At 38.1% G+C, this 20,559-nt stretch overlaps 4 protein-coding genes across 5 annotated transcripts; 2 read left to right on the top strand and 2 right to left on the bottom strand.

Annotated features, from left to right (window-relative positions):
- The first annotated feature begins 452 nt into the window (after positions 1-452).
- LOC142529558 (uncharacterized) lies at positions 453-3,998 on the top strand. The gene is made up of 2 exons (XM_075635109.1): positions 453-3,212; positions 3,504-3,998. The coding sequence occupies exons 1-2, from the start codon at positions 539-541 to the stop codon at positions 3,842-3,844; spliced, it is 3,015 nt and encodes a 1,004-aa protein (XP_075491224.1). The 5' UTR covers positions 453-538; the 3' UTR covers positions 3,845-3,998.
- A 1,766-nt stretch (positions 3,999-5,764) lies between these two features.
- Positions 5,765-12,282, top strand: LOC142529887 (DNA replication licensing factor MCM5). Of its 2 annotated transcripts, XM_075635579.1 has the most exons (18): positions 5,766-6,127; positions 6,856-6,999; positions 7,092-7,271; positions 7,358-7,456; positions 7,576-7,712; positions 7,792-7,897; positions 8,034-8,168; positions 8,609-8,686; positions 8,851-8,955; positions 9,079-9,170; positions 9,259-9,391; positions 9,484-9,579; positions 9,825-9,916; positions 10,011-10,101; positions 10,733-10,842; positions 11,549-11,678; positions 11,756-11,857; positions 11,969-12,282. In XM_075635579.1, exons 1-18 carry the CDS (start codon positions 5,840-5,842, stop codon positions 12,050-12,052), a joined length of 2,202 nt encoding a protein of 733 aa, XP_075491694.1. In that variant the 5' UTR covers positions 5,766-5,839; the 3' UTR covers positions 12,053-12,282. The 2 variants fall into 2 exon arrangements, 1 of the variants encoding a protein (XP_075491694.1); XR_012815979.1 differs by lacking the exons at positions 11,756-11,857; positions 11,969-12,282 and having other exon boundaries at positions 5,765-6,127; positions 10,006-10,101; positions 11,549-11,668.
- A 1,072-nt stretch (positions 12,283-13,354) lies between these two features.
- Positions 13,355-14,338, bottom strand: LOC142528493 (uncharacterized). Its single transcript, XM_075633540.1, has 2 exons — positions 13,964-14,338; positions 13,355-13,456 (listed from the first exon to the last, which is right to left on the bottom strand). Exons 1-2 carry the CDS (start codon positions 14,336-14,338, stop codon positions 13,355-13,357), a joined length of 477 nt encoding a protein of 158 aa, XP_075489655.1.
- A 2,389-nt stretch (positions 14,339-16,727) lies between these two features.
- Positions 16,728-18,648, bottom strand: LOC142528492 (uncharacterized). Its single transcript, XM_075633539.1, has 2 exons — positions 17,388-18,648; positions 16,728-16,927 (listed from the first exon to the last, which is right to left on the bottom strand). The coding sequence occupies exons 1-2, from the start codon at positions 18,646-18,648 to the stop codon at positions 16,728-16,730; spliced, it is 1,461 nt and encodes a 486-aa protein (XP_075489654.1).
- Between the last annotated feature and the right edge of the window lie 1,911 nt (positions 18,649-20,559).

Below are 20,559 nucleotides of genomic sequence, written 5' to 3'. Positions count from 1 at the left end.
GTTCCGGTCACGGACGACTATGCATCAATTCCCACACCGTGAACTTCTAAATAATAAAAATAGAAATATTTATATAATTTGGAAAAATTAGGAAGAATTTGAAAAAAGTTCATAAATGTTTCGCAACGACCGCAATAATCGTAAAATCGCCGTTCCGATCACGGACGACTATGCATCAATTCCCACACCGTGAACTTCTAAATAATAAAAATAGAAATATTTATATAATTTGGAAAAATTAGGAAGAATTTGAAAAAAGTTCATAAATGTTTCGCAACGACCGCAATAATCGTAAAATCGCCGTTCCGGTCACGGATGACTATGCATCAATTCCCACACCGTGAACTTCTAAATAATAAAAATAGAAATATTTATATAATTTGGAAAAATTAGGAAGAATTTGAAAAAGTTCATAAATGTTTCGCAACGACCGCGATAATCGTAAAATCGCCGTTCCGGCCACGGACGACTATGCATCAATTCCCACACCGTGAACTTCTAAATAATTAACGGACGCATTCTTTTTGTGGAAAAAAATATGCATAAAGATTTGATTTTTTTATACAACTTTTTTTCTCTAGTCCCTGGGGTCTCTTGGAGTGAGCCACCATATCTTTCCTCTATGCAAGTTCCCATGGAGATTCTTCATCCCATAAGCTTCAATCTTGTAATAGTTTCTTTGCTGTTTATGGTGCCAATACTAGCTTTTGATCCTCTCACGGACGCTCTCTTGAGCTTACAATCCGAGCTTTTGGATGGCTCCGACAGTTTGAATGATTGGTTTTTACCTGATGGGATTCAGCCCTCGACTCAAATTTATGCATGTTCTTGGACTGGAGTTAAATGCAATGAGAATTCTTCGAAAATCATTGGTTTAGACCTGTCAATGAAGAATCTTGGAGGTTCATTGTCGGGGAAACAGTTCGCTCTTTTTCTTGATCTTGTTGAGCTCAACCTCGGGCACAATTCCTTCTCGAATCAACTTCCGACTGGGATTTTCAATCTCACAAGCCTGAGGTTGTTGGACATCAGCAGGAACAATTTTTCTGGCCGGTTTCCGGGTGGGATTTCGAATCTGCAAAATCTTGTTGTTCTTGATGCCTTCAGCAACAGCTTCTCAGGGCCTTTGCCCACGGAAGTTTCTCAGCTGGAATTTCTCAAAGTGGTGAATTTTGCAGGGAGTTACTTCAGTGGGCAAATCCCATTTGAATATGGCTCATTTCAGAGTCTTGAATTCATCCATTTAGCAGGAAATTTTCTAAGTGGCGGTGTGCCGCCTGAGTTGGGGAAACTGCAAAGATTGTCGCATATGGAGATTGGGTACAACTCATATGAAGGTGGGATTCCATGGGAATTTGGTAACATGAGTGAACTTCGGTATCTTGACATTGCAGATGCTAATCTTTCAGGCATTATACCAAACCAACTCAACAATCTCACCAATCTTGAATCACTCTTTCTGTTCAAAAATCAGCTTACTGGGAAAATCCCATCAGAATTCAGCAAAATCTTGGCACTCAAAAGCTTGGATCTATCTGACAACCTTCTTTCTGGTCCAATTCCAGACAGTTTTTCAGAGCTGAAGAATCTTAGGTTGTTGAGTTTGATGTACAATGACTTAAGTGGCAAAGTTCCTGAAGGTATTGCTCAGCTTCCAAATTTGGATACATTGCTTATATGGAACAATTACTTTACAGGGTCACTCCCGTTTGACTTGGGAAGATACTCGAAGCTTAAACACGTGGATGCTTCAACAAATTATTTTGTTGGTAGCATACCACCTTATATATGTTATGGAGCAGAGTTGCTCAAGTTAATCCTGTTTTCAAACAATTTTACTGGTGGGCTGTCTCCGTCGCTCTCCAATTGTTCTTCTCTGGTTCGCCTTAGGCTCGAAGATAATTTATTCTCAGGTAAAATATCACTGCAATTCGGAAAATTTCAGAACATGTCATATGTGGATTTGTCTAGGAACAGGTTCACAGGAGGGATTCCAACTGATATTGATCAAGCTCTAAAGCTCGAGTTTCTCAATTTATCTGATAATCCCTTTCTTGGAGGCACTATACCGGTTAGAGCATGGTCTTTGCCACTTCTTCAAAACTTCTCTGCGAGTTCTTGCGGGATATCAGGCAATCTTCCTTCGTTTGAGGATTGCAAATCCTTGTCTGTTCTTGAATTTAGAATGAACAATTTATCAGGAAAAATCCCAGAAAGTGTATCCTATTGTAAGGAACTTTTGAGGATAGATTTGGCTGATAATAACTTGGCCGGCTCAATACCTGTGGAGTTAGCTAGACTTCCCGTTATCAGTGTATTAGACCTGTCACACAATAATTTCACCGGTCCAATCCCGATCGAGTTTGGGACCTCTTCAAGCTTGGAACTGCTGAATGTATCATATAATGATATATCGGGCTCAATCCCTACACAATCGAAGTTCAAGTCCATGGATATTAGTGCGTTTCTTGGTAATTCAAAGCTCTGTGGGGAACCTCTGAGACGTTGCAATCGTGAAAAGGGGATTTCAAATGGACTACAAGTAGGAAGCAAAAGAGCACAAAAGGTAGCCTGGATTCTTATCATTTGCGCTGTCTCGGTTTTATTAATCATGGCTGCAGTGTTCGGGATATTATACTTCAAGAAAAGAAGTGAAGGTCAGTGGAAAATGGTCGCTTTTGATGGGCTTCCTCGGTTTACGGCAAAAGATGTTTTGAAAAGCTTCAGTGTAAATGAAGCTGGGGAGGAGGCAGTGCACACATTGCCCGATTCAATCAGAAAAGTCGTTTTACCCACAGGAATCACGGTTTCAGTAAAGAAGATTTCATGGGAGCCAAAAGAGAAGAAAAATGCTGTAGAGCACTTGATTAGGATTGGTAATTCAAGGCACAAGAACTTGACAAGATTGCTTGGGATTTGCTACAATGACGAGTTCGCTTATCTTTTGTATGATTACCTGCCTAATAATGATTTAGCAGAAAAGATTCGGGTGAGGAGAGATTGGGAAACTAAGTGTAAAATAATAGTTGGAGTTGCAAGGGCACTACATTTCCTCCATCGTGAGTGTTATCCAGCAATTCCTCATGGCAATTTGAAGGCGAGTAGCGTGCATTTTGACGAAAATATGGAACCCCATTTGGCTGAATATGGGCTCACCTCATTCATTCAATCGAGTGGTAGTCTACTGCCAGAAAAGACTAGAAAAGAAACAGGTACATGCATGCTCATACTTCCATGTTCAATATTCGGAAACATACAGCAAACAAATATTGGATATGCCTCCCTTCTACCAAAAAGATCTGCTATCTATGTGTATATTTAGCAGGAGTTGAAATATTGTGACATAATGTGATCATTTTAAGTAGCTTATATAGTCCAATCTGAAGGCATATTTATTCATTTACTTGAAATGTAAAAACTCTGTTTTCTGACGACGAATGCATAGATTTCTCTAGTTTGGTCTGCAATCTGTATCGATTAAATCAAAAACATTAATCGTGCAGGTGTCGGTGAATTAAACACATCCATGACAGATGAGCTACAAAAGGACATAATCAACTTCGGGGAGCTAGTTCTTCATGTGCTGAGCGACGGTCTATTGGCAAATACCGCCAGTTTAAGTATGCAGAGCACTCCTAGAGAGGTTCTCATAAGGGAAATGACTAAAAATAGTGGAATCGCCCCTTCCACCTCGTCCCAAGAAGAGATGGGGTCGATTCTTGAAGTTGCTTTACTATGCACAAGAAGCAGAACATCGATGCAAGAAGTCGTAAAGATGTTGTCTGTGTTGAATCTGCAAGCAAATGGCAGGTCTTTAGGAAGAGAAGGCCATGGAGCATTGTAAATGAATGAATGTGTGTATTATTCATATTGTCATTTGTGTGACTGATGATTTTGATGTTTGAACTGTTGGTAGTTTGATGCTTTGTGTGAAAATCAACTTAATTGCTGCATAACAGAGGAACTGTATAAATTTTTATTTTTATTATTTTCAGATATACTTGTCTAATTTTGTTCGCCACTCATACACTAGCCACGATATTAACATCCAGCTCGTTTTATATTACACCGAAAATGTTTTTTATTTTTATTTTTTATGTATGATGTGTTGGATAAATGAATTAAGAAGATTGTTGAAAAGAAAAGGAAGTGGGATTTGTCCTACATCAGAAAATGAGATAAGTTGGGTCTTCCTTATAATCTTCAAGTTTGAGTTACGGGTTTGGGTCCCAAGGGGTACCAGAAGTTTTTAGAAGGGGAAAGACGCTAATAGGCTGTGTCTCGGTGAAACACGCACACGCACCCGGCCCGATGCGGTCTTTGACAATTATTAATCTTTTAGGACCAAATTTATTTGGAAAATGTTGTCAAGATGATGCATTGGACAGAGCTAGGCGCGCTGGTGCGTCACATCTCGTACGAATAATAAAAAGTGATAAATTATTTGATGTTTAGTAGGATTTTAAAAATTTTGAACTAATTATGTTATTTGGATTGTATTGACTAAGATGACCCCACCATATATTTATTAATAATTCTTTTTAATATAATTAGATAAATAATTACATATTATAAAACTACTTTATTTAAATTAATTTAATCTTATTTTCGAAAAAAATTAATATAATTTTTAAGTATGTTAAATAAATTTTACTTAGCAAAGAAAAATTTAAATATTATATTAAATTTTAAACTAAAAATAAATGAGAATGGTAATATTATTCTTAATTTTAAAAATAACCTTACAATGCATTTTTTATTTTAAAAAGGATTCCACGGATTTTCTGTTATTTTTGAAAAACATGTGAAAAAATTTCCCGTTAATCTTCGTTTAGGCTGTTTGCCAATTTTTTTGGGCATCTTTATAAATGCTCCCCTCGGCAGAATGCGGTGTCTACAAAATCCACATTGTGTGCGACAATCCTACGGGTCGTATTTTGTGAGACAGATCTCAAATTTAGGCCATCCATGAAAAATTATTACTTTATATGCTAAGAGTATTACTTTTTATTGTGAATATCAGTAGAGCTGACCCGTCTCAGAGATAAAAATTCGCGATACCGTCTCACAAGAGACCTACCGTATATAGAACTCGATCTCATGCTAGGAAATAGAGTTTTCTGAAATATTTCCAAAAAATTCTTCTGAAATCTTTGAAAATGAAAAAAAAAGGATTCAGGTGATGGTTATCGTTAAATTCAAGCCGCAGAGAATGTTAAATTTAATTTTTAAAATTCAAAATATTACTTTTAATTTTAAATATAAACATAGTTGACTTATCTCACGAATTTTTATGACATCATTTTATGAATCAATTTTGTGATATATATTTTCGATCTGATCCAAACAATGCAAAGTTTTTCCTTTTATATAAAAATTATTATTATTTTTCATTATTCATCTCACGGATATAGATATTTGAGAAAGTCTCATTTGAAATTTACTAAAAAAAAGTCTCTATGTCTATATTATCATTTATAAATTTATACAATTAATTAAGATGAACGCTATTAATTGTCTAACGTGGACACCAAATATAATTACTTAAAGAGTAGGTCTTTTATGAGATGGATCTGTGAGACGGATCAATCCTATCGATATTGATAAAAAAATTTGTATACACACGCATGTACAGTAACTAGTATATATAAATTTTCCTACCAAATATATATATACTCTCAATGTATCTCACACGTGCTCGTCACGTGGTTAAATTTCCCGCCAAATATCTCCCGCCAGAAACAGCTACTTAGGAGTTACTTTCCCAATCCTTTTCCTTCCTTCACTCGCCGTCTCCATTTTCATATACATAGAGAAAACACACACCAACAGAGAAGAGATGTCTGGCTGGGACGAGGGAGGGATATACTACAGCGACCAGGCCCAGTTCCCCCGCGGTGGTGGAGGTGATTCGGACACGGTCAATCGGCACGCGGTGCTTCAGCGATTCAAGGAATTCATCAGGAATTTCCAGCGCAAGAGCCAGCCTAATGTTTTCCCTTACAGAGAAGTCCTATTGTCCAACCCTGAATATCTGCTCGTCAATCTCGCTGACCTCATCTCTTACGATCCCGATCAAACCCTTCCCCAATTCCTTCGTCAGAATCCTGCTGAGTACCTTCCCCTAGTAAGTGTGCAAGATCCGCATTCTACGATTTCTTCTTCTGTAGAGCTTGGTTGTGGAGTGAAATTGGGTATAATTTAATCTCTTCTAGTTAAAGAATTAGTGCAGATTGTTGTGCGGAGGCAAAACTACATTATGGCCATTGGGGGGTTAGGCCCATTGACATTCTGAATTTTTTGTTGCGTCCTGAATAGTAAGATTTGTTTACACACGACTGTAGGTTTTTAGCATTATATATTGGTGGTATGTTTCCTGGCTAAGCTATATCTGAAATGTTGAATTATAGTACTCTGGCTCCTCAAAATACTGCAGTGAAACCAATAAAACCACGAATCCATGTAACACTTGTACGTGGAAATTTTTTTACGAGACCTTTTTTTAAATTAAAAGGGATGCACTTGAAGCTATTTAAAATGTAGAACTTCACGGGATCACTCTAGAACATGACACCACGATGTCAATGTATGTTTCATATTGCTTCATTAGACTGACTCTTACTTTGAAATAAATCGAAAAAAATGTTTGCTGTTTTTACAATAATATTGATTGAATATATATCTTTTATCAAAGCATGATTATATCCCACGGACAAATTTTCTTGATTTGTCACTGTAAGCTTAAGTCGTAATATATTTCTCTAATCGTTAATGATGCCTATAATGTATGTGGTTAAAACTCACTTGATTGATATACTAAGCATGCCTACTTGTTTGTTTCTGAATATGAAACAGTTCGAAAGTGCAGCAGCAGAAGTACTGGCAGGTCTTAAATCAAGGGTTGCTGGAGAAACTGGTGAAATGGAAGAACCGAGGACTGGGGAAGTGCAAGTATTGTTGAGATCAGATCAGGATCCTCTATCAATGAGATCAATGGGGGTTAGTTGATTTGCGCATTTTGTTGCCTTAAATCTGCTGAGAGTGTGCATTTTAATGAAATTAGCGGTGTCTTTTGGTATGATGACATGCAGGCACAATATATTTCAAAACTGGTTAAGGTGTCTGGGATTGTTATTGCAGCATCAAGAACCAAGGCAAAAGCAACATACGTGACGTTGTTGTGCAAGAACTGTAAGAATGTCAAGCTTGTTCCATGCCGTCCCGGTCTTGGTGGAGCTATTGTGCCTAGATCTTGTGATCACATCCCTCAGGTTGTTGACATGAACATTTATATGAACACCCTTTCAAATTCTGCCTGATTTAGTTAGAATGACATGCGATTGCTGTCATTTCTCAGGCTGGGGAAGAACCATGCCCACTTGATCCCTGGATCGTGCTTTCAGATAAAAGCAAGTACGTGGATCAACAGACACTAAAATTGCAGGAAAATCCTGAGGTATTTGCTTTATTCTATTAGAGATAAACTAATATGGCCTCTGTCATTGGTGTTCTTAAGAGTTGATATTATCTTATAAACTCTATTGGTTATGTTGGTTTTTTTTATTTAAATCCAAGGATGTGCCCACTGGAGAGTTGCCAAGGAACATTCTTTTATCTGTTGATCGGCATCTAGTGCAAACAATTGTTCCTGGGACAAGGTTGACCATTATAGGAATTTACAGTATCTTTCAAGCTGCCAACTCGTCTGCTTCGTAAGAAATCTGTACTTAGGTGAAAAAGAATCGAAAATATCTATCTTCATTATGTGACGTGTTCAGAATTTTTTTGCAGCCACAAAGGTGCAGTTGCAATTAGGCAGCCCTATATCCGGGTGGTTGGCCTAGAGGAAACAGGTGAGGCTAATTCCCGAGGTCCGACTAAATTCACTCGAGAGGAGGTAACAATCATTGTCATAGTTTTTCTTCATTTAAGTTATCGAATGTATAGATTTTTAATAGCTAGAGTTACATAATTCAGAATAATGTTTAATATCTGCTGGTAAATAAACTCGTCTTCACATCTCACTCTTTCAGATTGACGAATTCAAAAAATTTTCGTCGGATAAAAATGCATACGATAAAATTTGCTCTAAGATTGCTCCATCCATATTTGGTCATAGTGATGTGAAGAAGGCTGTTGCCTGCCTTTTGTTTGGAGGTTCAAGGAAGGTATGCAATAAACTGGTCATTTGTGTTAATTATAGTTGCTAAAAATTCACCTGCATTGCATCTTGGGCATGACAGGGCTCTGCCCTTATGTGTGGGTGTGACTCTTTGGTGAAATCCGCTCCTTGGCACGGTTGAATGTACGAGGTGTATTTGTACGTGCCTTTAATGTAGGATTGTTATTTTAAAATGAAATACAATGTAACTCTATATTTGTTTCTATGTTAAATATATGTTTGTTTTATTTTCGATCAATATTTTTTGTGGTTTATATTGGATACTGTGCAAATGAACTGTTTTCACACATCCAAATCCTAGAATATTACTAGGGACTAGTCTTCAGTGCACCCACCCATGTGTCTCAAAGCGCCTTGTGACTAACTACAGTATTTATAGTATTTTGTTTGTTCAATTTCTTGAAAATCACGCCTTTGCTGATGCAGATTTTGCCTGACGGTGTAAAACTGAGAGGTGACATCAATGTGTTACTTTTGGGGGATCCATCCACTGCCAAATCACAGGTTACGACAATTTATCATGTATTTACCACATATGCGAAACCTTTCCCATCATGGCTGGTACATCTTAAATAAGAGTACGGCATGTAAAATTAGGGAATTTTTCTTTATGCTACATTAAATTTCTGATAATACGGTTTAAAAAGATACACACTTTTACTGTGTAGTTTCTCAAGTTTGTTGAGAAGACAGCTCCGGTGGCTGTATATACTTCTGGAAAGGGATCATCTGCTGCTGGTCTTACTGCTTCTGTTATTCGTGACAATAGCTCAGTAAGTTTTCACTCTGGTCTATTGTTTACAAGGTGCTAAGCATCTATGGATTAATTTTGATTTAGCATGCATTTTCTTTGTGCTTCATACAATGTTTGTCATGATATTTACCAAAATATGCAGAGGGAATTTTATTTGGAAGGAGGTGCAATGGTCTTGGCTGATGGGGGTGTTGTTTGCATCGATGAATTCGACAAAATGAGGGCAGAAGACAGGTGATGCCAGTATAATTTTATTGACATAAGAATTGCCATTTTACTGGTTACAATTGGAGTTCTTAGGAAAACTATATTTGTTATGCAGGGTTGCCATTCATGAAGCAATGGAGCAGCAGACTATTTCCATTGCTAAAGCAGGAATAACGACTGTTCTCAATTCGAGAACCTCTGTGCTTGCTGCGGCCAATCCTCCATCTGGGAGATATGATGATCTGAAGGCACGTTACTTTCAGTTCTATAAGTGCTTACTTCATATCAATTTATAGATTATTTCGCTAAAGAGATTAACTAGCAACCATTTTCTTTTCAGACTGCACAAGACAACATTGATTTGCAGACCACAATCCTTTCAAGATTTGATATGATTTTTATCGTGAAAGATATCCGAATGTACTCTCAAGACAAGGTACAAAAGTATTAATTACAGTTGGAACAAATTCAAAGTTTGGTGTCTTCTCTACAGGCATGTATACACTCGTTATCTTTTCTTAACGAGTCAGGTCGTATTTCTTCGACTAACATGATGGCATACTCCAAATTGATGGAAATGTTTTTTCTTTATAATTATGTATTTGCTGCTCTAAGAGAATATACTCTGAAATAGCGGATGTGCAAGGTGACGATGCTGAATCTAATTTGATGCATTTGCAGAATATTGCCAGTCACGTCATAAAAGTCCATGCATCTGCTGATGCGGCCTCAACTGACTCAAGGACTTCGAAGGAGGATAACTGGCTGAAGAGGTCTTTACTTTTGATTAAAACATCTTTCAATGTTAATAATGGTTGAACAACAGTTGTTGATTCCTTTGCTGAAGTATTTAGTTGTTTAGTGCAGGTACATTCACTATGCTCGAACCGAGTGCCATCCTCGCCTCTCAGAATCTGCTGCCTCTTTGTTGCAAGAAAGATACGTAAACATTAGACAGGTACTTGTCAACCAATAAATCAGAGATAGCCTAAGATGATGCATTAAATGGCGAAATATTGTCTGAATCTTTTGAGTTCTTACCACTTGAAACTCTCAAGTTATTTGTCGCGTATTTTTATGCTTTAATGGTAATATCTCTTGTATTGAGTTGGTTTCATCTCCTGCGTTTCCTACTGCAAAAGTACAGGTGGATTATTGTGTCTGCAATAGATTGAGCCAGTTATAAAAGTCTCAGATGCAAGGTTGAAAAATTTATTATCTCGTGAAGTATCTGTGCATGTGCATTTCACCTTTACACTTGATTCTAGATTCTAAGAAGAGCAGTGGACTCTATGCAAAATCAAGAATAAACATGACTTAGTAACTTAAACTGTAACTGATTTCTGTAGTCCATGTGAGGTAATAGGTGAAAGATCCATGGGGTAATGCAAAATGTTAAAATTTTAGATATTCCTCCTGGCAATCAATTTGTTTCATTGAGGAACCACAGTATTTTAATGGGTACAGTATCAGTGTTGAGAATTCCTGTTTTTGGATCAATGCTAGAAATTTCATGTCCGTTAATGATGCAAATGTTCTTTTGATCAGATTAGTTTCTTCTGCTCCATTTGATATTTTTATTCTTCTAGGACATGAGACGGCAAGCAAATGAAACTGGGGAAGCAGCTGTAATACCAATTACAGTCAGACAGTTGGAAGCTATTGTGAGGTTGAGTGAAGCAAGTGCTAGAATGACACTGTAAGTTGTTACCTGTAGCATATCCACAGTATAATATTGTAATGATTCCCTTTGCTTTTAAAAGTTGTTTTTGTTATTATCTATTCTACATTAACAGGATAGTAAGAGCTCAAGGGTAGGGTTTATCAGATTTCTTTTATGATATATGCAGACAATCCAACTTTTATATTGTTGAGTAACAGAGTAAACATTTGTTTATTTCAAACGAACCATGATTTAAAATTGTCGGGGTATCTTGCCTTGACAAAAGTGACTGCATTTTCTTATTGTTCTTACATTGAAGTGGTGTATTTGCGTGTTTGGAAATTTATTGTTGATTGAACAATGACCTTAACGAAAATTTCAAGAATATTTAGAACCAACGTCTTGCTAATTGCCCTCGAAAAATGACACATCAATATGCAGAGTTTGCTGCTTATTATGGCTAGAAAAGGCAATTCTGAAAGGTTTCTAACATGGGAATTAAACAAATAATTGAGAAGTAAAGAGACACATTGCAAACAGGTCGAGTCCTTTCATATTTGATCGTATACAAGATAGTTCCATCAATTATGTGTACACAATTTTGAAATGGAACAGGTCTGTGGCATTGAAGTTATGTTTTATTTCTTTTTTTCTTCATGGGCGGTTTGTGATATTATTCTTGTCGTTTGGTCTTTTACTCTGAGTTCGCTGTTGTTTACAGAATTATTTTTCTGATAATCAGGTCAGATGTTGCCACTGATGAGCACGTTCATGAAGCTATCAGACTCTTCAACAACTCTACGATAGATGCAGCACGTTCCGGTGTTAATCAACATATTAATTTAACTCCCGAGCTAGCAAATGAGATAAAGGTGAGATCATTCCGTTTGATTAGTCTTGTCTACAGTCTCGAAGTAGACTATCCATGCTAACTCTTTATAATGAACAGCAAGCTGAAACTCAGATAAAGAGAAGAATGGGAATAGGAATGCGTCTATCAGAAAGACGTTTGATTGACGAACTTGCCAGGATGGGCATGAATGAATCCATAGTAAGGATAAATACTTTAATACGAGTAGAAACTTATTATGCTGCTCTTAATTTACGGTTCAGAAGGCGAAATTATTTTGACGAGACTTTGCATGATTGGTGTTTATGTCAGGTGAGAAGAGCTTTGTTAATCATGCATCAAAGAGAGGAAGTTGAATACTCTCGAGAACGACGACAAATTGTTCGCAAGGCCTGATACTTGGCTTCTGGAATATATTTTTCATCATTTCTTGTGTGGTGTAATGTGATCTTTAACTTAAATTGTTGTTCAACACGAGCCATTTAATCGCCCATTGAAGTGGTTCACTGTCTCGTCTCATGGATTCATGATAATTGGTGCCCGTTGTATATTGAACACTTGCGCCTAATTTCAGTACTAGAATGTGACCAGAACATGCATGGAAAATGCCATTTAAGATGGAAAACACATCTTGCCATTATTGTTAGGATCCGTGCTCTTAATTAATATTTAATTACCAAACAACAAGGATTAATTGATGTAAACAGTGAAAACGAGTTTAAAATGTTCATTCGGGCCTACAGAAATTTCGGCATGATCTCCCCGTAAATAGGATATCCCAAAAATTTCAAAACACAACAACAATATACGCTCGAAAATAAGAACAGGTTCACAATCAACCAAACAAACATCTTACAGCTGCACTGGCCAGGACTAGACACAACATACCACAAATAAATTCCAAACAACATAAAAACATAACCATACCACTCGCTGACGCTCCACAAGACACGTCAAAACCCCTGGAATGACCTGCTATGGCATCAAAAACAACCACAACATCAAAAGAAAACAGAGGTCGGATCCCAGTACGATAAACCAGTAAAATCACGACATATATAAAAGACATGTAATAATACCAAGTAAATGCAATGCTATGCGATGCATGAATGATAACAATGGAATAACGGATACGAAATGGAGTCCAAACGAATAGCATCGTCAACAGTAACAGTGGCCACCCGTGCTTGGAATACAGCATCAAATCGCCGCTCGTCCATGCACATAGCATTGGGAATGCGAGTAGCTAAGTCGCTAGTCCCTACTGTCATCTGGGAATGTGGCTAATCCTTACCCACTCGTCCCTCTGATGACTCAATATATCTCAACAGAATCAACATAAATAGCCGTCAAAGGAGTCAAGGCTCAATATGTTATGCCAATACAATTTATACATGAATGCATCAGAATAAACATTCAAAGCACATAATAGCAAACAACATTCACCGAATATTCTCACGCCAATATAAGCATCATAATGATATAGGTTTGAGCGTATCTCAACTATAGCTTACAATACCACAGAAAATCTTAAGAAATATCGGATGAACTTGTCCAACGTTATAACCTACAATATAAATTAATTCGATATACACTTCAATATAACGCATCCCAACTGACTAAAACAATTTATATCGGAGCGGATTAAAATCAAATTCCGGACAACCTATAAAACCCTTATAAAATCTGAATTCAAACTTAATACCTCAAGAAACGAAGCTTAAATACACAACGGTGATCTTGCGAAAATGGCTCGCCGGAAATGTCGTCGGAAACACTGTTCACGATCTGAAAAACGAGCTGGAAATTAAGGGAAAAGCTTAATACTACACTTATTCAAACTAATCCACCAAAAACAACCAAGAATCGAAGCCAAAACCTTACCTAAATCCGAATCGAAGCTCACGCACAGTTGCTGGAAATCAAACCGATCGAACTCGATAACTTCCAATTCATGGCAGGAAATACTCTAATAGAAAGGAGGAAGAAAGTTGCTAAGTTGCTGGGCTACTTCTCCGACCGAGGGCGGCGCTACGCGGTTGATGCAGAAAGATGAGAACGACGGGTTGCTGGAATGGAAGAGAAGGGATTTCTGGAAATGAGCGATTCAGATTTCTTGTATCAAATGGGTTTGGGTAATTTAAATAAAAATCTGAAAAATGGGCTGGGCTAATGATATTGGGCCTCAAATTCTCCTCCACTAATAAAAGATTTCGTTCTCGAAATCTAACAAACATAACACTGATATCCACAATATTACGACTGATAATATATAGGAAATTCAAAATACATCGCGTAATTCATTACATTCTCAAACAAATGAGGCCATTCTTGTTGTATCTTTGCCTCTAATTCCCATGTAGATTCTTCTCTTCCATATCTACTCCACTGTACCAAAACTAGTGGAATCGTCTTGCTCCTAAGCTGTCTTTCCTTGCGGTCCAAAATTTGCACTGGATGTTCAACATAGCTAAGAGAACTGTCCAACTCCACATCTTCGACATTCAAGATATGAGACGGATCTGGCTCATACTTCCGCAACATAGATACATGAAACACATTATGTATCAAAGACAAACTCTGCGGCAAATCCAAACGATACCCCAATGTGCCAATCCTCTCAACAATCACATACGGACCAATATAACGTGGAGCTAACTTCCCTTTATGTCCAAATCTCATAGTACCCCGAAATGGTGATACTTTCAAGAAAACATAATCGCCCACTTGGAATCTAAAGGTCTACGCCTTTTATTAGCATAATTGGCTTGTCGATCTTGGGCTGCTTTCATCCTTTTCTTGATCAATTCAACTTTATCTTTCACTACATCTTCCCAACATATCGACGATCTGCACTTTCTTCCATACAAAGCTTCAAATGGTCCGATTGTTGCCTGAAAACTATTATTGTAAGAGAATTCAACCAAAGACAGTGATTCTAGCCAACCACCTTTGAAATCCATCACTACTGCTCGTAACCCGTCTTCAAGCGTTTGAATGGTTCCTGCCTATCACCCACAGACAGATGACTCTAGCCAACCACCTTTGAAATCCATCATTACTGCTCGTAACCCGTCTTCAAGTGTTTGAATGGTTCTTTCTGACTGACCATCTGTCTGTGGGTGATAGGCAGTGCTCATAGCCAACTTTGAACCCAAAGCTGATTGCAAACTTCCCCAAAACTTCGAAGCAAACCTTAGATCATGATCGGATATTATGGTTACTGGCACACCATGCAATCTTACTATATGATCAATGTACAGTTTCGCCTTTTTCATATAAGTACAAGTATGATCATACGGAGTAAAATGAGATGATTTAGACAATCTATCAACAATCACCCAAATCGTATCACAACCACGATTAGAACGAGGCAAATGAGTCACAAAATCCATAGCAATGTGCTCCCAGTTCCACTACGGCACTTCAAGACTATGTAACAATCCACCAGGTCTCATTCTCTCGACTTTAACTTGTTGACACGTTAAAAATTTAGCCACAAAATGAGAAATATCTTTCTTCATACCTTCCCACCAATAATGAGCTCTCAAGGTATGATACATCTTTCGAATTCCTGGGTGAATACTGTGTCGACTACAATGTGCTTCCCTTAGTATGGCTTTTTTCAGATCTATCAAATTAAGAACCACAAGTCTACCATTAAAGCGCAGACTACCATCTGAAGCAACACTAAACTTTTCTGTTTGACCTGTTCGAGACAATTCCTTTAATCTATGAATGTTCGGATCGGTCTTCTGTGCTGCTTTGATGCTGGATAAAATCTGTGGCTCAACTTGAATAGATGACACTATAAAGTAGTCTCCACTGATTTGATAAGTCCATCCTGAAGTTCCCAAGTGCTCGTGAACTTTAGAGATAGTCAAAGATGTCAGCATAGCATTCTGAACTTTCCTGCTGAGAGCATCTGCAACAAGATTATTCGATTTGGTTGATACTGAATCTCACAATCAAAGTCTTTAAGCAACTACATACATCGACGCTGTCTCATGTTCAAGTCAGGCTGAGAGAATAAATATTTAAGACTCTTGTGATCCGAATAAATCACAAACTGCTCACCGTACATATAATGACGCCATAACTTCAATGCAAATACAATGGCTGTCAACTCTAAGTCATGGACTGGATATCGGGTCTCATGCGGCTTCAACTGACGAGAAGCATATGCAATCACTCGCCCATTTTGCATTAGAACACAACCAAGTCCATTTAGAGATGCATCTGAACAAATAACATATCCACCTGAGCCTGATGGCAAAGCCATCACTGGAGCTGTTGTCAACTTTTCCTTGAAAGTCTGAAAACTTGACTCACATTCATCAGTCCACACAAAACGTCGATCTTTTTGCGTTAATTGAGTCATAGGCCTTGCTATAATAGAAAATCCTTAAATAAAACACCTATAATATCCTGCCAAACCCAAGAAATTGCGAATATCGGAAATATTTGTCGATGTTGGCCAATTGATAACAGCTTCCACTTTACTAGGATCCACTGATACTCCTTGAGCTGATATAACATGACCCAAAAATACTACTCTGTCTAGCTAGAATTCACATTTAGAAAATTTTGCATACAATTGCGCTGCTCTGAGTGTCTGGAGAACCAAACTTAAATGTTCTCGATGCTCCTTCTTTGTTTTTGAATAAATCAGAATGTCATCTATGAAGACAATAACAAATCTCTCTATAAATTCTCGAAAAACACGATTCATCAAATCCATAAAAACTACAGGAGCATTAGTCAATCCAAAAAGCATAACTAAAAATTCATAATGCCCATAACGCGTTCGAAATGCTGTCATCGGAACATCTTCCTCTCGAACTCTAAGCTGATGGTAGCCAGAACGAAGATCGATCTTTGAATACACTGACGTACCCTGCAACTGATCAAACAAGTCATCGATACGCGGCAGAGGATACTTATTCTTCACAGTAGCTTTGTTCAACTGCTTGTAATCAATGCACATTCTCGTCATTCCATCTTTCTTCTTTACAAACAATACCGGAGCTCCCCAAGGTGACATACATGGTCTAATATAGCCTTTTTCCAATTAGTCCTGTAATTGCTCTTTGAGTTCTTTCAATTCCGCAGGAGCCAAACGGTATGCTGCTCTCGAAATAGGATTTGTCCCGGACACCAACTCAATGCTAAAATCAATTTCCCTCTGGGGTGGAAATCCAGGAATTTCATCGGGAAATACATCAGGGAATTCCTTGACAACAGGAATATCTGAAATTTCAAATCTTTTCCCTGTGTTGCATCAATTGCATAGATCATGAATCCTTGATTTCCTGTCGACAAGATTCTAAACATTTTCATTGCTGACACTAATGGAATACGTGATTGTGAATCACTACCGTAAAAATTCCATTTACTGCCATAATACGGTCTGAATCTGACAACTCCATGGAAACAATCAACGGTAGCTCGATAATTAGACATAGTATCCATTCCCAGAATACAGTCCAAGTCAGACATATCTAGCTTGATGAGATTAGTTATCATAATATTATCATCGAATCTAATCACACAATTCAGAATTATCTCATGAGACATCAAACATACACCGGCAGAAGTAGAGACTGACACAGTATCTATCAACGGAGTAGTAGAATCTCATGCTCATTAACAAATACAACAGATACAAATGAATAAGATGCTCCTGTGTCTATCAGTATGCGCGCACGATGATTAAAAATAAGACAGATACCTGCGATAACTCCGCCCGGTGCGTCTTGAACTTGATCTTGAGTTAGAGCATGAACTCGAGCCTGCTGTGGCCCGGGAAAACGTTGCTGAACCGAACCTTTAGGCTGAGGATAGCTAGATTGCTGAAAAGACTGAGTCGGAACAAAAGGTCTACTTGTCTGTCCTCTAAAACCCTGACCAAACTGAGGTTGCTGAAATTGTTGTCTTATTGCATTCGGACATACTCTAGCGTAATGTCCAACTTGCCCACAGATATTACAAGATCCATGAACTCCCGTACACTGAGTACTGAAATGCTTACCACCACAACGATCACAAACTACTCCACCCAATGACCCAACTGAACTTCCATGCTGACTGCTGGAACTAGAAGAACTACTACGAGTCTGTTTTTTGAACTGTTTTCCTTTGGCCTTAAAGTTTTGCTGCTTTGGTTGTTGATAAGACTGCGAAGGCTGATACGACAGTAAAGGACGGTATAGTAGTGCACCAACTGGCATCAGCACATTACCTCCGAAACTCTGAAAAAAACCTGGTTGAACTGATTGTGGTTCTGCCAAAAGTAGACTTGCCTCCACATTCTTGGCTTTCTCTACAGCATCGGCATAATTAACAGGTGCTCCAGCTATTACTAAAGTGCAAATGGTTCGATTCAATCCTTGCATAAAATGCGATAGCTTGTTCCGATCACTGCTAGCAACATGAGGAACATAGGCAAGAAGTGCTGAAAATTGAGAGGCATACTCCACTACAGTCATATTACCTTGAGTCAATCTATTGAATTCAGCTTCCTTGGCCGAATAATACGAAAGCGGTGAATACTCTCGAGCAAACTGAGCGCAAAATACATCACAAGTAACTCTTTCACCTGATTCTTTCAGAGCTTCCTCAGTAGTCTCCCACCATAACTGAGCTCGGTCTTTTAATTGACAAATATCCAACAGAAGCTGCAAATCAGGAGTGTAATCCAACATATTGAACAAACGCTTCATACTTTTTAACCATGCTACAGCTTTCTCACCATCTTCATTCCCAAGGAATCGAGGAGGACGCATGTTCTGAAATCGAGATATCACAAGTTCCATTTCACCCATTCCTCTAGTCAATTGATCCACTTCATGCTCAACGTTAACATTTCGTGCTTCACCACGAGGACGACGACCTCGTCTTCCCCAATCAGTCTCATTAAGTCCTCTTACATTAGGAGCTTCAGATTCCTGAACAGCTTCCTTTCCTTTTCTACCCTTACGTCCCGGTGCCATCTACAAGACATAAGGATTTAATCCACAGGCAGAAACAGAGTAATCGGTTGAGTATAAGAACATAAACTTAAACTAACGCTCTAGTCATGCTAATTAAATTAATTCAAAACATATAAACAAGTAAGAGCAAATAATCAAATACATGCACAATCATTTTATTTGTGTCTAAACTCAAGTGTCCTAGACTCTATTTCGAGCGTATCCCAGTTACGCCCTGATACCAAACTGTCAGGACCCGTGCTCTTAATTAATATTTAATTACCAAACAACAAGGATTAATTGGTGTAAACAACGAAAACGAGTTTAAGATGTTCATTTGGGCCTACAGAAATTTCGGCATGACCTCCCCGTGAGTAGGACATCCCAAAAATTTCAAAACACAACAACAACAATATACACTCGAAAATAACAACAGGTTCACAATCAACCAAACAAACATTCTACAGCCGCACTGGCCAGGACTAGACACAACATACCACAAATAAATTCCAAACAACATAAAACATAACCATACAGCTACATAGGGCATCTCCCTGGCAAATGTATCAAACCCACATAATATATATAAATATCTGGGAACTCTGACACAAACCAACTGACTAGGTACCACTCGCTGACGCTCCATCAGACACGTCAAAACTCCTGGAATGACCTGCTATGGCATCAAAAACAACCACAACAACAAAAGAAAACATGGATCGGACCCCAGTACGACAAACCAGTGAAATCACAATGTATATAAAAGACATATAATAATACCAAGTAAATGCAATGCTATGCGATGCATGAATGGTAACAATGGAATAACGGATACCAAATGGAGTCCAAACGAATAGCATCATCAACAGTAAAAGTGGCCACCCGTGCCAGGAATGCAGCATCAAATCGCCGCTCGTCCATGCACGTAGCATCGGGAATGCGAGTAGCTAAGTCGCTAGTCCCTAGCTATCATATGGGAATGTGGCTAATCCTAACCCACTCGTCCCTCTGATGACTCAATATATCTCAACAGAATCATCATAAATAGCCGTCAAAGGAGTCAAGACTCAATATGTTATGCCAATACAATTTATGCATGAATGCATCAGAATAAACATTCAAAGCACATAATAGCAAACAACATTCACCGAATATTCTTACACGCCAATATAAGCGTCATAATGATATAGGTTTGAGTGTATCTCAACTATAGCTTACAATACCACAAAAAATCTTAAGAAATATCGGATGAACTTGTCCAACGTTATAACCTACAATATAAATTAATTCGATATACACTTCAATATAACGCATCCCAACTGACTAAAACAATTTATATCGGAGCGGTTAAAATCAAATTTCGGACAGCCTATAAAACCCTTATAAAATCTGAATTCAAGCTTAATACCTCAAGAAACGAAGCTTAAACACACAACGGTGATCTTGCGAAAATGGCTCGCCGGAAATGTCGCCGAAAACACTGTTCACGATCTGAAAAACGAGCTGGAAATTAGGGGAAAAGCTTAATATTACACTTATTCAAACTAATCCACCAAAAACAACCAAGAATCGAAGCCAAAACCTTACCTAAATCCGAATCGAAGCTCACACACAGTTGCTGGAAATCAAACCGATCGAACTGGATAACTTCCGATTCATGGCAGGAAATACTCTAATAGAAAGGAGGAAGAATGTTACTAAGTTGCTGGGCTACTTCTCCGACCGAGGGCGGCGCTACGCGATTGATGCAGGAAAGATGAGAACGACGGGTTGCTGGAATGGAAGAGAAGGGATTTCTGGAAATGAGCGATTCAGATTTCTTGTATCAAATGAGTTTGGGTAATTTAAATAAAAATCTGGAAAATGGGCTGGGCTAATGATATTGGGCCTCACAATTATTTTCGGACATCTGGAAATGGAAAATATGCATAT

This window comes from Primulina tabacum, chromosome 16, assembly GCF_025594145.1.
Source record: "Primulina tabacum isolate GXHZ01 chromosome 16, ASM2559414v2, whole genome shotgun sequence".
NCBI classification, from domain to species: Eukaryota; Viridiplantae; Streptophyta; class Magnoliopsida; order Lamiales; family Gesneriaceae; genus Primulina; species Primulina tabacum.
The sequence above is the reverse complement of the archived record's forward strand: the minus strand, read 5'-3'. Positions and strand labels throughout refer to the sequence as shown.